The 19,558-nt window shown below is 46.3% G+C and overlaps 2 protein-coding genes across 3 annotated transcripts in view; one reads left to right on the plus strand and one right to left on the minus strand.

The window, feature by feature from the left end:
* TTC13 (tetratricopeptide repeat domain 13) overlaps positions 1–17,556 on the minus strand; it is a 165,094-nt gene extending 147,538 nt beyond the window's left edge. Inside the window, exon 1 of one of the 2 annotated variants that reach the window (XM_040350838.1) lies at positions 17,293–17,556. In XM_040350838.1, coding sequence (XP_040206772.1) covers positions 17,293–17,494 — 202 coding nt within the window. In that variant the 5' untranslated portion in view covers positions 17,495–17,556. The remainder of the gene's footprint in view (positions 1–17,292) is intronic. The other variant, XM_040350839.1, reaches the window with a different exon arrangement.
* A 34-nt stretch (positions 17,557–17,590) lies between these two features.
* ARV1 (ARV1 homolog, fatty acid homeostasis modulator) overlaps positions 17,591–19,558 on the plus strand; it is a 37,377-nt gene continuing 35,409 nt past the window's right edge. Inside the window, exon 1 of the mRNA XM_040350840.1 lies at positions 17,591–17,731. The gene's annotated coding sequence lies outside the window, so the exon portion shown is untranslated. The remainder of the gene's footprint in view (positions 17,732–19,558) is intronic.

The raw sequence follows: 19,558 nt of genomic DNA on the forward strand, positions 1-19,558 counted from the left end.
TTTTTTTTTTTGGGTGATTCTTAAGGTTCATACCCATATACGACTGTTTTTCTCGTTGGAGGGTTTTTTTTTGGAGAACACTCGGACTTGGTTTTGGAGGGAAGGTACTATCCCCATGTGGGGAAGGCTATAAGTCAAGAGTGGAATATTTCTGAGTGGCGGGGGCTTTACCGCCCCGCTCATATGTGTATATATGGGTATAAATTTACAGATGCTCCCTTTGCTCCTTTTCCCTGAGGTGGGTCTATTATGGGCCAAATAGAGCACTAGGAAAATGACAGAGGAAAGACCCAGAAACATAGGTGGGCTAGTAGGCCAGCATCTCCAGCCACGCTCTTTTTTTTTATTTTATTTTTTGGGGGGGTTAGGGGGGGGGGGTTCGTGTGGGGAGGGACAGGGAGGGGGGGTTGTCTTAAAAAAAAAAGGGGGGGGGCGTTCTGAGGAGAATGTTTTTTTTTTCTTTTTTTTTTTTTTTTTTTGGGGGGGGGGTTTCACTAAGTCACTATGTCACTAGAGCCCTAGATCCGTTTGATTTAAGGATCAGGGAAGGTATAATCTAAGACACACCGAGTCTATAATAGGGGGAGGGGATGGATGGGATGGGCAAAGGTACAAGGTGGTTCACTATTAGGGGAGACTAGGGATGTGGGGAAATTGAGAATTGAAGAAGGGGGGGGGGATTTTTTTTTTTTTTTTTTTTTGGGGTGATAGATAAGAGGGTTAGGTGGGATTAGAGGAGTCACAATAAAAGGCTGACACATTTATATTTACACACTTTGAAACACTAAAGGCCAATAGGCCATGATATTTTTTTGGAATAGGACATAGAGGTGGGAGGGAGGGGTAAGGGGTAAGGGAAGATGGTATAGGGGTAGGTGGGGAGGGTAAGAGTGGGTGAGCGTGTTTTGGGGATAACGGGGGCCTAATAAGATGACCTAATAGGAAAACGAAGGAAGAAGGAATAGGCAAGGGTAAGGGAAAGGGGAATAGAACCTTTTTTTTTCTCCCTCCTTTTTTTTTTTTCTTTTCTTGGTGGGGACACAAGAGGGGGGAGCAGACATAAAGAGTTAAGATGTTAATAGTTAGGAGGTTAGGAGAGAGAGAGAGTGGAGAGGGGGGAGGTCAGAAGTACGTCGGTGGTAACATGATAATAGGGGTTTAAAAGGTGAAGGGAAGAAAAAGAGAAAAGAGAGAAGAAAAAAAAAAAAGAAATTTTTACCTCTAAATGGTAGACAGTTAGACAGGTAGACAGAGATTTACATGTCTAAATGTGCTTATATAGTATATGTATACGACTGAATATGTCTAAGCGGTAAGGTCTTTATGATGGGGGGGGATATCTCATTTTTCGTGTGCTCGATTAGAATTGGGGGGTGGAGGGGAAAAGGGGATTGAAAGGGGTAAATCAGGGAAGCGCACCCGGACTTATAATAGGGCGTGACTCTCCTCGGTGCTCACACACCTTAGCCCACTAAAGCGCCTCTCCTCCGTGTGGAGGGAAGTCGGAGACGCTTGGGTGTTTTTTTTTTTTTTTTTTTGTCCTCTCTGGGATCCTAGGGGATCAACCGGATTGAAGGACTAGAGAAAATTTTTTTTTTTTTTTTTTTTTTTTTCTCGTTCCTCTCTCTCGTCTTTTCTCCTTCTCTCCTCTCTCGCCCGTCTTTTCTCCCTCTTTTGGGGGGGACCTCCCTATCTTTAGCCCTTTATCTCCTCAGTGGGCACCTCTATTAGTTTCCCAAGGAGCCACGTGATTGAGATTCTAAAATGGCTAAGATCAATTTGATGTCTTATAATGTAAAAGGGTTAAACAACCCTGAGAAAAGATCTAAATTGTTAGCAGAATTATGGAGACTAAAGACACAGGTCGTTTTTCTCCAAGAGACTCATTTTAAGAAAAATAAAAACCCAAAACTGGGCAATCATAGATTTCCAATTGTCTATCAGAGTTCCTCATCGACAACAAAGACGAAGGGGGTGGCAATTATGCTATCAAAGACGATTATATGGAAAGAACTAAAGGTAATTCAGGATGAGGAAGGGCGTCTACTTATAGTAAAAGGATATCTAAACGACCAGAAAGTAACTCTGGTTAACGTCTATATGCCTAATGAAGGACAGATTGCAGCGTTGGAGAAATACATTAATGTGATTCAGTTGAATGCAGAAGGAAGAATTATACTGGCAGGGGATTTGAATATGGCCCTAGATCCTATCCTAGATACATCTAAGGGAGCATCACACCTATCATATAGCAAATTAAGTAAAGCAAAGAGTCTGCTACAGAAGATACAGGTGGTAGATAGCTGGAGGACTAGTCACACCCATGAGAGAGACTACACTTTTTTTTCAGCCAAACATAAAACATATTCCCGAATAGACTATATATTTGTATCACAGAATATTATGGAGGCTTCCATTGGATCATTTACAATTTCTGATCACTCACCGACAAATTGTATACTGGAATGGGGAGAACCCGTAGCTCGCGAGTGGCACTGGAAAATCAACGAGTCCCTCCTGAAAGACCCAGAGTATGAGGAAAAAATAGTTCAGGAAATGGAAGGGTTCTTTTCTGATAATGAGGTGGGAGAGGTGTCGCCTAGTTGTATTTGGGAAACGCATAAATGCTTTATGAGAGGGATTTTAATTTCAATGGGAACACAAAGGAAACGTAGGATAGGGAGACAGATAGAAACATTACTGGGAGAAATTCGTAAATTAGAAAATGTACATAAAAAAACGTTGGCAATTCAGATTGAGGAGAAGTTGAGGCAGACGCGAGATGAACTGAATCTGTTACTAACAGACAATGCAAAAGCCTCACTAAAAAGATGTAAACGTGCCTTCTATGAATATGGTAATAAGCCGAGTAGAATGCTAGCGAGGGCATTAAGAGAAACGAGGACCCAAAATCATATAGATGGCATCAAAACAACAGGAGATAGGATAGTGAAATCCTCACAAGAAATTGCAAAAGTATTTAAAAATTATTATACGAATTTATATCAACTAAAAGAAGAGAGGGACACAGGAAAGATGAGTAGGCAGGAGGAGAAGATAAAGGAATATATAGAGAAGGCGGGAATGCCGAAATTAGCAGAGGAAATTGGGAGAGATATGGAAGGGCCGATTACGGCTGAGGAATTCACGAATACCCTTAAATTGCTAAAAACAGGTAAAGCCCCCGGCCCCGACGGGTTTACCCTTTTTTACTATCGGACCTATGCAGAAAAACTGATGCCAAGATTTCTAAAAGCATATAACGCGATAAGAGAAGGACAGGGGATACCGGATGAAGCCCTTATGGCACATATAGCGGTTATACCCAAGGAGGGAAAAGATGTAACACTTTGTTCCAATTATCGCCCTATATCGCTATTAAACGTTGACTTGAAGATCTTTACAAAAATCCTAGCAAATAGAATATTACCACATATCCCTGATTTGATACACCAAGATCAGGTGGGATTTACCCCAGGAAGGGAAGGCAGGGAAAATACGATGCGGGTGATTAATGCGATCCATCTCTCCCAGGTATCTAAGAAAGCACTAGTTCTGGTATCTACCGACGCTGAAAAAGCGTTTGATAGGGTCGACTGGAAATTCTTAAAAGCAATTATAAAATATATCGGTTTGGGGGAGGGGATGCAAAGATGGGTTATGAGCCTATATTCACAGCCGAAAGCTAGAATAAAGATAAATGAGACTATGTCGGAACCCTTTGAGATACGGAATGGGACGCGGCAAGGCTGCCCTCTGTCACCAATTATTTTTATTTTGACACTTGAACCCTTTTTGAGGACGATAAGGCTGAATACCGATATCAGAGGTATCTGTGTAAAGGGAGGAGTATACAAATTAGCTGCTTTTGCGGATGATTTGATGTTTTCTCTTACGGAACCTATTTTATCTCTTCCCCCATTGCTGGCTGAGATTGCTAAATATGGCGCGCTCTCAAACTTTAAAGTAAACTATGACAAGTCGGAGGCAATGGGGGTGGAGATGAATGTGGTACAACAACGACAATTAGCCGCTTCTTTTCCATTTAAATGGACAAATTCTCATATCGGATATCTGGGGACTAAAATCCCGAAGAAACTAAATAGAATCTTGGAGCTAAATTTAGCACCGCTGACAAGGCAAATAAAACGTGATTTACAGAAATGGGATAAGGAGGTTTTTACCTGGTTTGGCAGGGTCAATATTATAAAGATGAATGCAATGCCTAGGATATTATATCTATTACAGACACTCCCTACCAGTATACCTCAAGGTTTCCTGAAAGAGATTAGAACGAAGTTTGCGGGATTTATATGGGCAGGGAAACCAGCCAGAGTCAGGAGAGATATCTTAACCTTACCTAAAGAAAAAGGGGGCATAGGTTTTCCAGACCCACTCGCATACTATGAGGCTGTACATCTGTCAAGAGTTCTTGATTGGTGTGTTACTCCGAAGATCAAACCATGGATCCTCTTAGAACAGGCAATGATAGAAATACCACTGGAAGGACTAATTTGGCTTTCTAGATCCATCCTACCACAATCAGTTAAAAAGCACCCAACAATAGGGACGACAATTAAGGTGGTGAAAAAAGTATTTAGAAAATCAAATGATGAAACAGAAGCAAATCCTCTGACTCCGGTCCTGGGAAACCCGGCATTTATGCCAGGTGTAAACGACCCAGGGTTCGAGAATTTAAAAAGACAAGGCAAAACTAGATTGATTCACTTCCAGAAGGAAAATCGGGTAATGACATGGGAGGAAATTGAAAGTGAATTAGCAGAGGTCTTAGAACCATTCAGGCGAAGACAGCTAAGGGGTTTCCTGCGATCAATACAGAGCCAGACAACAGTGAGGACGAGTTTGTCGGAATTTGAGAAATTGTGTCTCAAGGGAGAAGCGGTGAGACATTCATTATCAATATTTTACTCCCTGGTAAATGAACTTAAAGCTCCACAAGAAATAGGCTTTATACATACTTGGGAGAGAGACCTAGGGGTAACTTTTACAGAGAACCAGAAGGGAAACATTTTTGAGTTCAATCATAAAGCCTCTCTAGCATCCAAATACCAGGAGGGAGGATATAAGATCCTGAGTAGGTGGTATAAGACCCCGGAAGTTTTAAACCAAATTTTTCCACAAACATCAAATCTTTGTTGGCGATGTTTAAAAGAAGAAGGAACTCTGATACATATTTTCTGGAACTGTGAAGGAGTGAAAGAATTCTGGAGGATGGTGTCAGAGGAAATAGAAGAGATAACTGAAATGTCTCTTGGAGAGAATCCAGCGGTCTACCTGTTGTTAGACATCCCGATATCAGTAGTAAATTATAAAAAATCTTTGGTAAGACATTTACTAATAACAGCTAGAGCTTGCATTCCAGCCTTATGGAAGAGCACGTGCTCACCAAGTAGACCTCAATGGCATGAAAAAAATCAGGGAAATTCAATGTATGGAAAATCTCACGATGGCTTTGAGGGAACAGGAGGGGAAGTATAGGGAGATATGGGCTCCCTATGACAGTTATAGGGAACGAGGGGAGTAGGGGGGGGGAGAGGGAGGAACTGAAATTTTTTTTTTTTTTTTTTTTTTTGTCCGGGCTCGGGAAGGTTTTTGGACAAGGGGCCCGGACGTTGGGGTGGGTGAGGGGGAGACGGGGTTTCTCAATTTCTTAAACAGAGAGAGGACAGGTTAAATGTCCCGGGGGAATAGGAAATAAGAAGAGCGAGGAATTAGTTTTGGATCTATAGGGTAATATATGTGTTAGAAGCAGTTAAGTTTAGAGATAGGTCAGGAACAAATACAACGTATAATGGTTTGATTGTTGGCTTTTGTTTTCTGATATGATAACATCCCTGTTCTTGTGGAATTGTGAAATGAGGAAAAATGAAAAATAAAGAATTTATAAAAAAAGAAAAAAAAAAAAGATGCAATCTCCTCGCCAGAGCGCCGCGCGGCCCCGGGGAATGCGGACTAGAGACAGTGCGAGTATGGAATTTGTCACTTTCTTTTGCACAGACTACATACCAACCAACCCAGCTGTGCAGATTGGCGTGGCCAACCTAACTGATCCTTTAGGAACTTTTGCCCAGCCTTTCACATGTTGTGGGGAGGGGGTTTCTCTCCCCCCATTTTTTTTTTCGCTATGATCTTCATCTGGGCCTACTGATCTGTTGCCACACTCTGCCAGTCTAACCAGCCTGCAGAAGAGATGAACATGTCTGGTTTTGTGGTACACTGTTTGTACTTTTGTTCATATTCCTGGAGCCCTGAGGGAGGCTCATTTTATATCCTGCACTATAAGGGTAGTGGGAGCCTTGGGACACCAGCGGCCCTATGAACTTTGTGTACAGTGCAGCAAGACTTTTCCCCCTGTACATCCCAGAACCATAGGCAAACTCCTCAGGGACATGGGGGGTTATGTCAGGAAACGCACACACCCTGGGACTTAGTATCCTCATACATATTGTGTGCTTCTGGTTCTGTGCCATAGTGTCCCGTTGGGTTGTGGGTGGGCAGGGACTCTCCTGGCTTATCTCCCCCCACAGGTTACGGGTTACCTTTTCTAGTTTTTCTGGGATGACAGTACATGTTTGGTTTTGGGATGATGCCCGCATCAGTTTGACAGGGTGCAGGGCGGGGTGGGGGGGAAATTGATGTTACTGTTACTGGATGCGATACTTTAAATCAAATACTAGTTATACAGAATTGTTTTGAGTCATGTTCGTATTTAACTGGTGGGCTACATTTATTATTGCTGAGAACCTACGCTACATGGTTTATCACCAATGTATTGTGGGAAGGTTGCTCTAGAACCCCTATACCACGACGTCCCTAAAATTCCTCACATGGAATGTGAGAGGGCTGCGTGACAAAATCAAGCGCACAGCTGCTTTCACCTTCTTGAAACAACAAAGGGCGGATGTGTTGGTGGAGACCCATGTGGAGGGGAGGTTGCAGATGGCTCTGAGGCGACCTTGGGTTGGATGGGCGTACCATTCGACTCACACATCGCACTCCAGGGGGGTGTCGGTGCTCATAGCCACGTCGGTTCAATTTGAACTGGGCGAGGTCTCTACCGACTCACAAGGCAGGTATGTGTTTTTATATGCAAAAATGTACGGAGAACCCCTCCTTGTCCTAGCATCCACCTCTTTTTAGTGTCTCCATAATCCTGGAAGGCTTGTCTTTTATGGCAAAATACCCCACCATGCAGGCGGTGTGGTTGGGGGACTTTAATACTATACTAAACGCCACTTTGGACACTTCCCAGTTGACGGCAGGCCCCGCTATGGATACAAGGTTCTATAAATTGATCTCCTCCTTCCATCTCATTGACATGTGGCGATATAAGAATCCCCTTGTCAAGGCTTATTCCTGCTTTTCTGCCACCTATAGATCAATGTCTAAAATATACTTCATATTCATTTCTCAGGGTCTCACGCCCAGACTGTTAGACACGTCCTTTGGCCCCAGACTACTGTCGGATCATAGACCATACTGGGTCACACTGGGTGTCCCCCTTGATAGGCCGCCGCGGGGATGGCGCTTGAACCCGTTCTGGCTATCATTATTACCGGAGGGAGATGAGCTTATAGAGGAGTGGAGGAAATTCTTTGCGGATAATGATCACTCCGCAACCCCTTTGGCGGTCTGGGACTCCTTCAAGCTCCATGCCCGTGCACACTTGATCTCCTACATCAACAAAATTAAGACGGACTCGAAAGGGCGGTAACGGAGCGAGCCTAGGTGGCTGACCCCTCTCTGTCCAATGCAAACTCTCTCAAGCTTCAGACTAGAGTGGTGAATCAATTACAATTTGAAAAAGCTAGACAAAGACTTTTTTTTGCTCGGCAAAAGATGTTTGAACATGGAGAAAGGGCTAGAAAACTGCTGGCGTATCTGGTTCACAGTGATGACAGGCCCCCAGTGGTCATCGCTCTGTATGGTTCACAGGGGGGACCAGATCACGGACCTGCCTACGGTAACCTCTAAATTCAGGGATTTCTTCTCTGACCTATATAAATCTGCAACCCCAGCTGACAGTCAACCTATGACCCTCTTTTTAGACAATGTCTCTTTTCCACGACTTACTGAAGAACAGGTTTCCTTACTTGAGGCTCCCCTCACCACAGATGAAATAACAATAGCCATGGCGAGTTTTGCCAGATCTAAAACTCCCGGCTCGGATGGGTTGCCGATAGAGTTTTACTCCCATTTCAGTGAGGTACTTACCCCCAAATTACTTGCCCTTTACAACGACCTATTTAAAAGTATGACATTGCCACAGTCCATGCGAGAAGCCACTATAGTTCTTATACCTAAACCTGGAAAAGACCCAGGATACCCTGAGTCCTATCGCCCTATATCACTGTTGCAAGTGGATGTCAAAATTCTGGCTAAGGTTCTCTCCCTCCAACTCAATCAAGTTATACTTTCACTCCTACATCCAGACCAGGCTGGTTTCATGCCTGGCCGAAACACCTCTTTCAACCCTTTCGAAAACTTTACATTTAAAAACTTACAGGCGATGCATGACACGGTGGGAACGCGAGTAGTGGTGACGCTTGACACCGCAAAAGCGTTCGACTCGGTGGAGTGGAGGTACCTCTGGAGATGCTTGGAGTGCTATGGCTTTGGTTCCAATTTTATTAGATGGACTCAGCTCCTTTATCAAGCTCCGACTGCCAAGGTGGTGGCGAACGGTTGGCCCTCAGTCTTTACGCGGATGACACGCTACTATATCTAGCCGACTTGGGTCCCTCCCTGCGTCGGGCTCTTCAGACTATCAAGCGGTTTGGGCACTTCTCTAGCCTAAAGATTAATTGGAGCAAGTCCCAGATCTTACCGCTCGATAGCTTTCCCCCCCTCGGAGTCCCAGGCCAACTTACCACTACAAAGAGCTGAGGTCATAAAATATCTGGGGGTACGCATATCTAGAACCCCTGCGGACTACATTGCCCTGAACATAGAACGCCTCTTTTCCTTAATTAAGACTAAACTCCATACGTGGACCCGTTTACCGCTGGGGGTCTGGGGTCGAGTTAATCTTGTAAAAAATAGTTCTCTTGCCCAAGGTCCTTTATGTCCTCTGGCACTACCCAATCTATCTTCCTTTGAAGTATTTTAAAGCTCTAGAAGCCCTTCTTAAACCATTCGTATGGGGGGACAATCGACAAACTTTCTTGGCAGTCACTCAAAAACTCAACGAACATGGGGGTATGGCTTTGCCGGACTTTAATCATTACTACATAGCGGCTCAGCTTTCCCAGTTGTTTCATATCGACAAAGCCGACAGCAAACGTTTTAGACTTCTGTTATGTCCAAGATGGGCGCAGAGAACTAACGACCCACTGTACGCAATAGTGATGGGGACAGGTAATGCAGGTTTGGAGGGCGACACAAAGTCCCTTCTGTATCATTGGAAACGCATATGGGGGCTAGCTTCCTCTAAACTAGGAATTCCTGTTCACAATGATTACACGCCTTTGTGGTATAACAAGCACCTATTGGAATTTAGACGCATTCAGAACCCAGAGATCTGGAGCTCTCGAGGTACCGTATTGATCGGTGTATACCGCACACTTTTTTGCCCTTAAAATCAGGGCAAAATCGGGGGTGCGCAATATACGCCGATACCCGCTTCCCGCGCCGTGTTTGAACCACGGCGCTGACATATACCGAGCGCAGTACACTCGGGCAGGCTCTCGCGGTCACGTCCTGTGCGTCCTTTACGCGAGAGCCGAGCCTGCCCGAGTATACCCGAGTGTACTGCACTCGGTATATGTCGGCGGAGTGCTTCAAACACAGCGCGGGAAGCGGGGATCGGCTGAAGAACACAGAGGGGAGGACACCACGATGGCCGCAGAAGAACGCCGGACCGGACAAGGCCGCCGGGCAAGACACAGACGAGGGGCATCCAAACTAAGTATTTCTTTTTTTCCAGGAATTTTTCTTCCAGGTTGGGGGCGCGCGCTATACGCCAGGGCGCGTTATAGGAAGATAAATACGGTATATATTACTTGCACCATCTGTTGTCTGACGGGGCCCTCAAGACCTTTAATGCACTCAGGGATGAGTTCTCGCTTCAGAATCACATGTTCTTTCGTTTCCTCCAGATACGTCACGCGGCCCAGGTGCAGTTCCAGCGGACACTCCAGCGGCCTAACCCTATTATTGCCATAGTCAGGAGCACGGATCCGAAGGGTCTGATCTCCTTTTATTCCATGTTGTCCACGCCTATGTCCAGCAAAATAGCATACAACTTGAAACCACGTTGGGAGAGGGAGGTGGGTCCACTCGAGAACGAAGAGTGGGAGGAGGCGTTGGAGACGTGTAGGGAGGTATCCCCCAGACTGACTGATTTTTATTACACATAGAGCGTACCTTGCTCTGCTTAAAGAGGCCAGGTATAAGAGAAATCAATCTACCCTGTGTCCAGGGTGTGGAGTGGAAACGGGCACGTTTTTTCACCTTTTGTGGGCTTGCCCCACGATTCAGGGTTTTTGGGCCCAGGTGGTGACTTTTTTACATGACAGCATGGGTTCCCCCTTGGCCCTGGACCCAAACCAGTGCCTTCTAGGGATCTTTCCTGACGTCCTAGACAGACCCACTAAAATATTCCTACAAGAGAAATTATCAGCTAGGAAACTCATAGTCAGGAAATGGATGAGGCCAGTACCCCCAACTCTGTCGGAGTGGAAGACTGAGATCAATATGACTATGCCATACAAAAAATGCATTTATATCAATAGGGGGTGTCCGACTAAATATATGAGATAAGTGGTTGCGGAACCCTGACACTTGCACATGAGTATTGACTATACCCTGATGGATAGTGTCACGAATTGCAGCATTGTAGTATTGCTGCCCTTCTATTCGCCAGTAAATATACCCTACTCATTTTTGGAGAACTCGCCGGTGTGTACCGGACAAGCTGGTTATTACACAGCATGACGACTTTTGTATTTATCCGATTATCAATTTTACGGAATTGTTCTTGTGATGTATACACTGTATTCCAATAAAGACCTTTTGTTTGAAAAAAAAAAAAAAAGTGTTGGTGACTTTCACAAGGAGTGGACTGAGGCTGGAGTCAGTGCATCAAGATCCACCACGCACAGACGGATCCTGGACATGGGCTTCAAATGTCGTATTCCTCTAGTCAAGCCGCTCCTGAACAACAAACAATGTCAGAAGCGTCTCACCTGGGCTAAAGAAAAACAGACCTGGTCTGTTTCTCAGTGGTCCAAAGTCCTCTTTTCTGATAAGAGCAAATTTTGCATCTCATTTGGAAACCAAGGAGCCAGAGTATGGAGGAAGAATAGAGAGGCACACACTGCAAGATGCTTGAAGTCCAGTGTGAAGTTTCCACAGACTGTTGATTTGGGGAGCCATGTCATCTGCTGGTGTTGGTCCACTGTGCTTCATTTAAGCCCCTTTCACACTGAGGCGTATTTCTGGTGTTTTAGCGCTAAAAATAGCGCATAAATAACGCCTTAAATAATTCTGCCCCAGCATTCTCAATGTGAAAGCCCGAGGGCTTTCACACTGAGGTGATGCGCTGGCGGAAAAAAAATCTCCTGTAAGCAGCATCTTTGGAGCTGTATAGGAGCGGGGGGTGTTGACCTCTCCTATACCGCTCCTTCCCATTGAAATCAATGGGAAACCGCGGTATATAACCCCTTTTTTTCAGCCGCTTGCGGGGGGTTAAAACCGCGACGAATATCGCGGTAAATACGACGGTATAAAAAGATGCGCCGCTATATCGCCACCGCACCTCCCCTGCCCAGTGTGAAAGGGGCCTAAGTCCAGGGTCAACGCAGCCTTCTACCAGGAGATTTTGGAGCACTTCATGATTCCTTCCGCAGACAAGCTCTATGGGGATGCTGACTTCATTATCCAGCAGGACTTGGCACCTGCCCACACTGCCAAAAGCACCAAAACCTGGTTCAATGACCGTGGGATTACTGTGCTTGATTGGCCAGCAAACTCGCCTGCGGTGCTGCCCATTAATTTCAATGGGCAGGGGGTGCTTTAGGAGCAGTGTATACACTGCTCCTACAGCGCTGGAAAAATGCAGCTTTCAGGACTTTTTTTACTGTCCTGCCAGCGCACCGCTCCAGTGTGAAAGACATCCAGCTTTCACACTGGAGTGAGAGGAGAGGCTCTTTCAAGGCGATTTGCAGGCGCCATTTTTAGTGTGAAAGTAGCCTTAAAGTGGCACAGTGTTGAACAGGAAAGAATGCCTGGTCACGAAGGGGGTAAAACCTGCCAGTCAAGTGGCTAAACTGCCTCCTGTGTAGACTGACCTTAATGCCGCGTACACACGATCGGTCCATCTGATGAGAACGGACCGATTTCATCGGTTAACCGATGAAGCTGATTGATGGTCTGTCGCGCCTACACACCATCGGTTAAAAAAAACGATCGTGTCAGAACGCGGTGACGTAAAACACAACGACGTGCTGAAAAAAAAAAAAGAAGTTCAATGCTTCCAAGCATGCGTCGACTTGATTCTGAGCATGCAAGGATTTTTAACCGATGGTAGTGCCTACTAACGATTGGTTTTGTCCTATCGGTTAGGAATCCATTGGTTCAATTTAAAACAAGTTGGCTTTTTTTTAACCGATGGTTAAATAACCGATGGCGCCCACACACGATCGGTTTTGACCAACGAAAACGGTCCATCAGACCATTCTCATCGGTTTAACCGATCGTGTGTACGCAGCATAACGTGCGCATACATACAATGCCTTGAAAAAGTATTCATACCCCTTGAAATTTTCCACATTGTGTCATGTTACAACCAAAAATGTAAATGTAATTTAGTGAAATTTTATGAAATAAAAAGACCAACACAAAGTGGCGCATAATTGTGAAGTGGAAGGAAAATGATAAATGGCTCTCAAATTGTTTTACAAATAAATGTGAAAAGCGTGGCATGCATTTGTATTCAGCCCCACCCGAGTCAATACTTTGCAGTAAAAGGTGGTTCTGCAATTACCGCTTCAAGTTTTTTTGGGTATGTCTCTACCAGCTTTGCACATCTAGAGTGACATTTTTACCCATTCTTCTTTGCAAAATAGCTCAAGCTGTGCCAGATTGGACAGAGAGCATCTGAATAGTAATTTTCAAGTCTTGCCACAGATTCTCAATTGGATTTAGGTCTGTGCCATTTTAATACATGAATAGGCTTTGATCTAAACCATTCCATTGTAGCTCCTGCTGCAAGTTTAAGTCGTCGTCCTACTGGAAGGGGAACCTCTGCACCAGTCTCAAGTCTTTTGCAGACTCGAACAGGTTTTCTTCTAAGACTTCCTTGTATTTGGCTCCATCCCTCTTCCCATAAACTCTGACCAGCTTTCCTGCCACTGCTGAAGAAAAGCATCCCCACAACATGATGTTGCCACCACCATGTTTCACGGTGGGGATGGCAGGTTCAGGGTGATGTGCAGTGTTAGTTTTCAGCCACACATAGCGTTTTGGTTTTAGGTGAAAAAGTAAAATTTTGGTCTCATCTGACCAGAGCAACTTCTTCCACATGTTTGCTGTGTCCCCACATGGCTTCTTGCAAACAGGACTTCTTATGACCTTCTTTCATCAATGGCTTTCTTCCTGCTACTCTTCCATAAAGGCCAGATTTGGGGAGTACACGACTAATAGTTTTCCTGTGGACAGATTCTCCTACCTGAGCTGTGGATCTCTGCAGCTCCTCCAGAGTTACCATGGGCCTCTTGTCTGCTTCTCTGATTAATGCTCTCCTTACCCGGCCTGTCAGTTTAAGTGGACGGCCATGTCTTGGTAGGTTTGCAGTTGTGCCATACTCTTTCTACTTTCGGATGATGAATTGAACAGTGCTTCGTGAGATGTTCAAAGCTTGGGATATTATTTTTTTTATATAACTGAACCCTGCTTTAAAACTTCTTCACAACTTTATGCCTGACCTGTCTGGTGTGTTCATAATCCTTCATAATTCTGTTTGTTCACCAAGGTTCTCTCTAACAAACCTCTGAGGGCTTCATAGAACAGCTGTATTTATACTGAGATTAAAATTACACAGAGGTGGACTCCATTTACTAATTAGGTGACTTCTGAGGGTAATTGGTCAGAGTAAAAGGGGTCTGAATACAAATGCACCCCATACTTTTCAGAATGATTTGGGGGGGGGGGGGACATTTTCCTCCCATTTCACAATTATGTGCTACTTTGTGTTGGGCCATCACATCAAGTCCCAATAAAATAAATTTCCATTTTCGGTTGTAACATGACAAAATTTGGAAAATTGTAAGGGGTATAAATACTTTTTCAAGGCACTGTATGTGGTATGGGGACCTTAGATCAGCCATACGTGGCTTGATTTTGGGACGATTCCAGCTAAATTGGCTAAAATTCAAGCCATAGTTGGCACCCCCCAGCTCCACAAACTCTAAGGCCCCATTCACGTCTCTCTGCTCATGTGTATTATGTTCTTTAATGTGCGTTTGACATGCATTTTCATGCACTGTGGTAGAATTTGATGGGCCACAAGAGAAGGTAAATGCATAGAATATCAGACATGCTTTACATTTTTAACATGCAGATGTGAACAGTCTCACTGCAATCTGTGAATATTCATGACTCGTACGTGTTTACGTGCTGTAAAATTCATATAACAGTGTTTGTAGTCAGTGGAAAAGCACTTTTTTAAATTGCATTTATTGAGACTTTTTTTTCTCAGATGATCAGGGATCAAAATTCATTACGTGTTGGGATACATTTTAATGCATTCAAAAATGCGCTAAAAACACGATATGTTTTTTTTTTTTATATAAATATTGCACTTTACAGCGCACCAGTGGGAACGGGCCCTTGGGTTGTAAGCGCCTTGAGAACAGGAAGTGATTTAAATGTATGGTATGCAAATGGTCATTGCTTTTTATAAATACCTGTAATAAAATAAAAAATGATATATAAAATAAATTAATAGAAGGACATAAGTGAAGCTCCAGGCAGGGCAGTGCACACAGAGGAAGAGAAGGAGAGTGTGTGTAGGTGAGTGGGGACATGACAGAGTGTGTGTGTGTGTGTAGGTGAGTGGGGAGAGGACAGAGTGTGTGTGTAGGTGAGTGGGGAGAAGACAGGGTGTGAGTAGGTGAGCGAGGAGAGGACAGAGTGTGTGTGTAGGTGAGAGAACAGAGTGTGTGTAGGTGAGTGAGGACAGGACAGAGTGTGTGTGTGTGTAGGTGAGTGAGGACAGGACAGAGTGTGTGAGTGTGTGTGTGTGTGTGTGTAGGTGAGTGAGGAGAGAACAGAGTGTGTGTGTGTGTGTGTGTAGGTGAGTGAGGAGAGGACAGAGTGTGTGTAGGTGAGTGAGGAGAGGACAGAGTGTGTGTGTGTGTAGGTGAGTGAGGAGAGGACAGAGTGTGTGTGTGTGTGTGTGTGTGTGTGTGTGTGTGTGTGTAGGTGAGTGAGGAGAGGACAGAGTGTGTAGGTGAGTGAGGAGAGGACAGAGTGTGTAGGTGAGTGAGGAGAGGACAGAGTGTGTAGGTGAGTGAGGAGAGGACAGAGTGTGTAGGTGAGTGAGGAGAGGACAGAGTGTGTAGGTGAGCGAGGAGAGGACAGAGTGTGTAGGTGAGCGAGGAGAGGACAGAGTGTGTGTGTGTGTGTAGGTGAGTGAGGAGAGGACAGAGTGTGTGTAGGTGAGTGAGGAGAGGACAGAGTGTGTGTAGGTGAGTGAGGAGAGGACAGAGTGTGTGTAGGTGAGTGAGGAGAGGACAGAGTGTGTGTAGGTGAGTGAGGAGAGGACAGAGTGAGTGTGTGTGTATAGGTGAGTGAGGAGAGGACAGAGTGTGTGTAGGTGAGTGAGGAGAGGACAGAGTGTGTGTAGGTGAGTGAGGAGAGGACAGAGTGTGTGTAGGTGAGTGAGGAGAGGACAGAGTGTGTGTAGGTGAGTGAGGAGAGGACAGTGCGCGTGTGGAGGTGAGGAGATGAGAGCAGTGTGTGTGTACACACATGAGGACAGTGAGGGGATGAGCAGTGTGAGAAGAGGACAGTGGGTGAGGAGATGAGAGCAGTGTGTGGAGGTGAGGACAGTGTGTGTATGAACAGTGTGGAGATGAGAGCAGTGTGTGTGTGTGTGTGTGTGTGTGTGGAGGTGAGGGGGATATGTGTGAGGACAGTGTGTGGATGAGCAGTGTGAGGAGAGGACAGAGTGGGGAGATGAGCGCAGTGTGTAGATAAGGAGAGGACAGTGTGTGGACATGACAGTGAGGGGATGAGCTGTGTGTGTGTAGGTAGGTGAGGGGGTGAACAGTGTGAGTGGAGAGGACAGTGTGTGTGAGTGGAGATGAGAGCAGTGTGGAGGTGAGGGGGATGAGCTCTGGCGTGTTCACATAGTACACGTGCGAAGCCCGCCAGAAAGTCTGCATGGCGCTGCGCTGATCACAGCCAGGGAGACATTGTCCCGATGCTCGACTGCAGAGATCGGGAAATGTCTCCCTGGCTGCGATTAGCGCAGCACCGCGCAGACTTCCTGGCGGGATCTGCACGTGTACTATGCGAACACGCCAGAGCTCATCCTTAATGAGCAGTGTGAGGAGAGGACAGTGTGTGGACGGTGTGTGTGAAGGTGAGGGGGATGGACAGTGTGAGGCGAGGACGGTGTGTGTGAAGGTGAGGAGAGGACAGTGTGTGTGGACATGAGAACAGGGAGGGGATGAGCACTGCGAGGACAGTGTGGGTGAGGAGATGAGGACAGTGTGGGTGAGGAGATGAGGACAGTGTTTGTGGAGGTGAGGAGATGAGAGCCGTGTGGGGAGGTGAAGAGAGGACAGTGTGTGTTGAGGTGAGCGCAGTGTGTGTGGACATGAGGACAGTGAAGGAATGAGTAGTGTGTGTTGGGGTGAGCGCAGTGTGTGTGTGTGGACATGAGGACAGCGAAGGGATGAGTAGTGCAAAGACGGTGTGTGTTAAGGTGGGGAGATGAGCGCAGTGTGTGTGTGGACATGGGGACAGTGAAGGGATGAGTAGTGTGAAGACAGTGTGTGTTCAGGTGAGGAGATGAGCACAGTGTGTGTGGAGGTGAGAAGAGGACAGTGTGTGTGTACATGAGGGGATGAGCAGTGTGAGAACAGTGTGTGTGTGTGGAAGTGAGGACAGGACAGTGTGTGTGTGTGTGGAGATGAGCAGAGTGAGGACAGTGTGTGTGTGGAGATGAGCAGAGTGAGGACAGTGTGTGTGTGTGGAGGTGAGGGGATGAGCGAGGTGAGGACAGTGTGTGTGTAGGTCCCACATGTCCCCGCAGTGACTCACCACATTCCTCCAGGTCCCAAGCGGAGTCAGACTCGGGGTCCCTATGACTGCAGCCCCCCGCATGTCTGCCCAGGTCCGGGTTGAAGAGTGGAGATGATTGGTGCAGGCTACTGTCTCCCCCACCCCCACTCCCAGACACCCCGGGTCCCTCGGCCACTAGTAGTAGCAAAACGCACAGCACACCCAAGCCAGGTGCCATCATTCTCCCCCTCACAGTACACTTGTGTGTACACACACCGCCCTAAGTCACGCCCACTGCTTTGCCGCCGCAAGGCGCTCCTGGGACATGTAGTCTACACAGAGGCGTGTGCCCAGTGTTGACTGCGCCTGTCATACTACGACTCCCGTGAGCCTCCGCAGTTCATTCAGAAAGCAGGAAGTGGTGGAGAAGGTGCGTGCTGTCAGATCAGGAGAGGCTGCAGCTTGTGGGCCAGTAAAGGTGGGTGTGTCGGGGTTCAGCCGCTCGGCTACTGTCAAAGTTTCTTATATTAGACTTAGATCTTTAATTAGATGTCATTCATAAAGAGCTATGTGCCTATTATTTTCATATATTTATATCATGGATTGCATTGGGCATTTCCACAACTACCAAGTGCCACATATTTTGAAGGTCTCATATCAAACCCATATATATATAATTATTTTAAATAACAAACATGTTATACTTACCTGCTCTATGTGGTGGTTTTGTACAGATCCTCCTCTTTTCTGGTCACACTCCTGGTTCCTCCCCCCCCCCCTGCTGGGTACCCCAATACCAAGCCATGTCCTCCTCCTCTTCCATCCCATGTCCTCCTCCTCTTCCATCCCATGTCCTCCTCCTCTTCCATCCCATGTCCTCCTCCTCTTCCATCCCATGTCCTCCTCCTCTTCCATCCCATGTCCTCCTCCTCCAGTCCCATTTCCTCCCCATACAGGAGGGGGGCCTTGGGACAAAAGGGGGCAGTATGACAGGAAGATAACGGTAGGGGGCAGTGGGACAAAAGGGGGGCACTGTGACAGGAAGGGGGCAGTGGGACAAGAAAAAGGCAGTGTCACTCTCGTCACACACACCTTGGGATTAGGCATGAGCTCCGGCGTGTTCGCACACTCCACATGCAGAGCACGCCAGGAAGGCGGCACTGCGCTAATCACAGGCAGTGAGACCTTTCCCGGATCTCTGCAGCCGCGCATCAGGACAATGTCTCACTGCCTGTGATTAGCGCAGTGTCGATTTCCTGGCGGGCTCTGCACGTGGAGTGTGCGAACACGCCAGAGCTCATCCCTACTTGGGATACGCCAGTCCTCCCAGCTCTTACCTGTTCAGCAATGGCTCGTCCAGATGGTGTCAATGGAGAGGATCTGGTGCCAGGAGGGGTAGCTGAGCCTGTGTCCCATCTCCACCAAGATCTTTGGTGGTAGCTACAACAAAGAGCAGGGGCTCCTCCACCCTCACCTCCTCCTCTTCTCCCTCCTCCTCTGCCAGAACCCCCTGGCCTGACCCACCCCCCAACCCGGGCACACCGCCTTTCCTGACCTGAGTTTGCCCGACTGCTCCCTGCACACACCTGGGATCTGCCTACCACTCCACTCTTCTCTGCATCCTGGCAGGTCCGTTCTTCTGCCCCACTTTAATGATGCCCCTGGTTGTGGTCCAGGCCCCTCTGAATACCCTGAAAGGGTATATAGAGCTGAAACAAAGCCTAAGTGCAGTAAAAAAAAAAAAATCCGCAGTTGCAGGAAAGAAAATAACATAATTTATGGCCTGCCTTAGAGGGCCCCCACTCTGGATGAAGGAGCACAAGGGGTATCTTTGGACAGCAGCATTGTCAGTCTGGGGGAAGGGGAGTATTAGATGTACTATCAGATTTAAATACACAAACAAATTGAAGCTGAACTCCAGCTTATAGCTTTCTAAGCAGTTACAAAAACAGTCCTTTTTGGGATAGAGGTTTTACATAAAAAATACTGATCGTCATAAGCACCCCTGTCAGTGTTAATTGGTTTGTCTGAACTCTCTAACTTCTACCCCTGCAGGACAGCTTGTTCTGTTGAAAAACAATAGTCTTAGTGCGTCCAGGGACAAATTTAGAAGTATTAGCTGGTGTCAAATATCAGTACGTTATGACTGTAATGGGAATTTTCTAAGTGACGTTTTTGGAACTGGTGGCTGTGGAGGATCAGATTTCATTCCAAACCTCCTCCAAGATATCTACACCCAAGTCTTCCTCCCAGCGAGTCATGTAGGTGTTTTTTGAGAGGGAGAGGAGAAGAACTTGGGTAGGCA

Source organism: Rana temporaria, chromosome 4, assembly GCF_905171775.1.
Source record: "Rana temporaria chromosome 4, aRanTem1.1, whole genome shotgun sequence".
In the NCBI taxonomy this organism is placed as follows: Eukaryota; Metazoa; Chordata; class Amphibia; order Anura; family Ranidae; genus Rana; species Rana temporaria.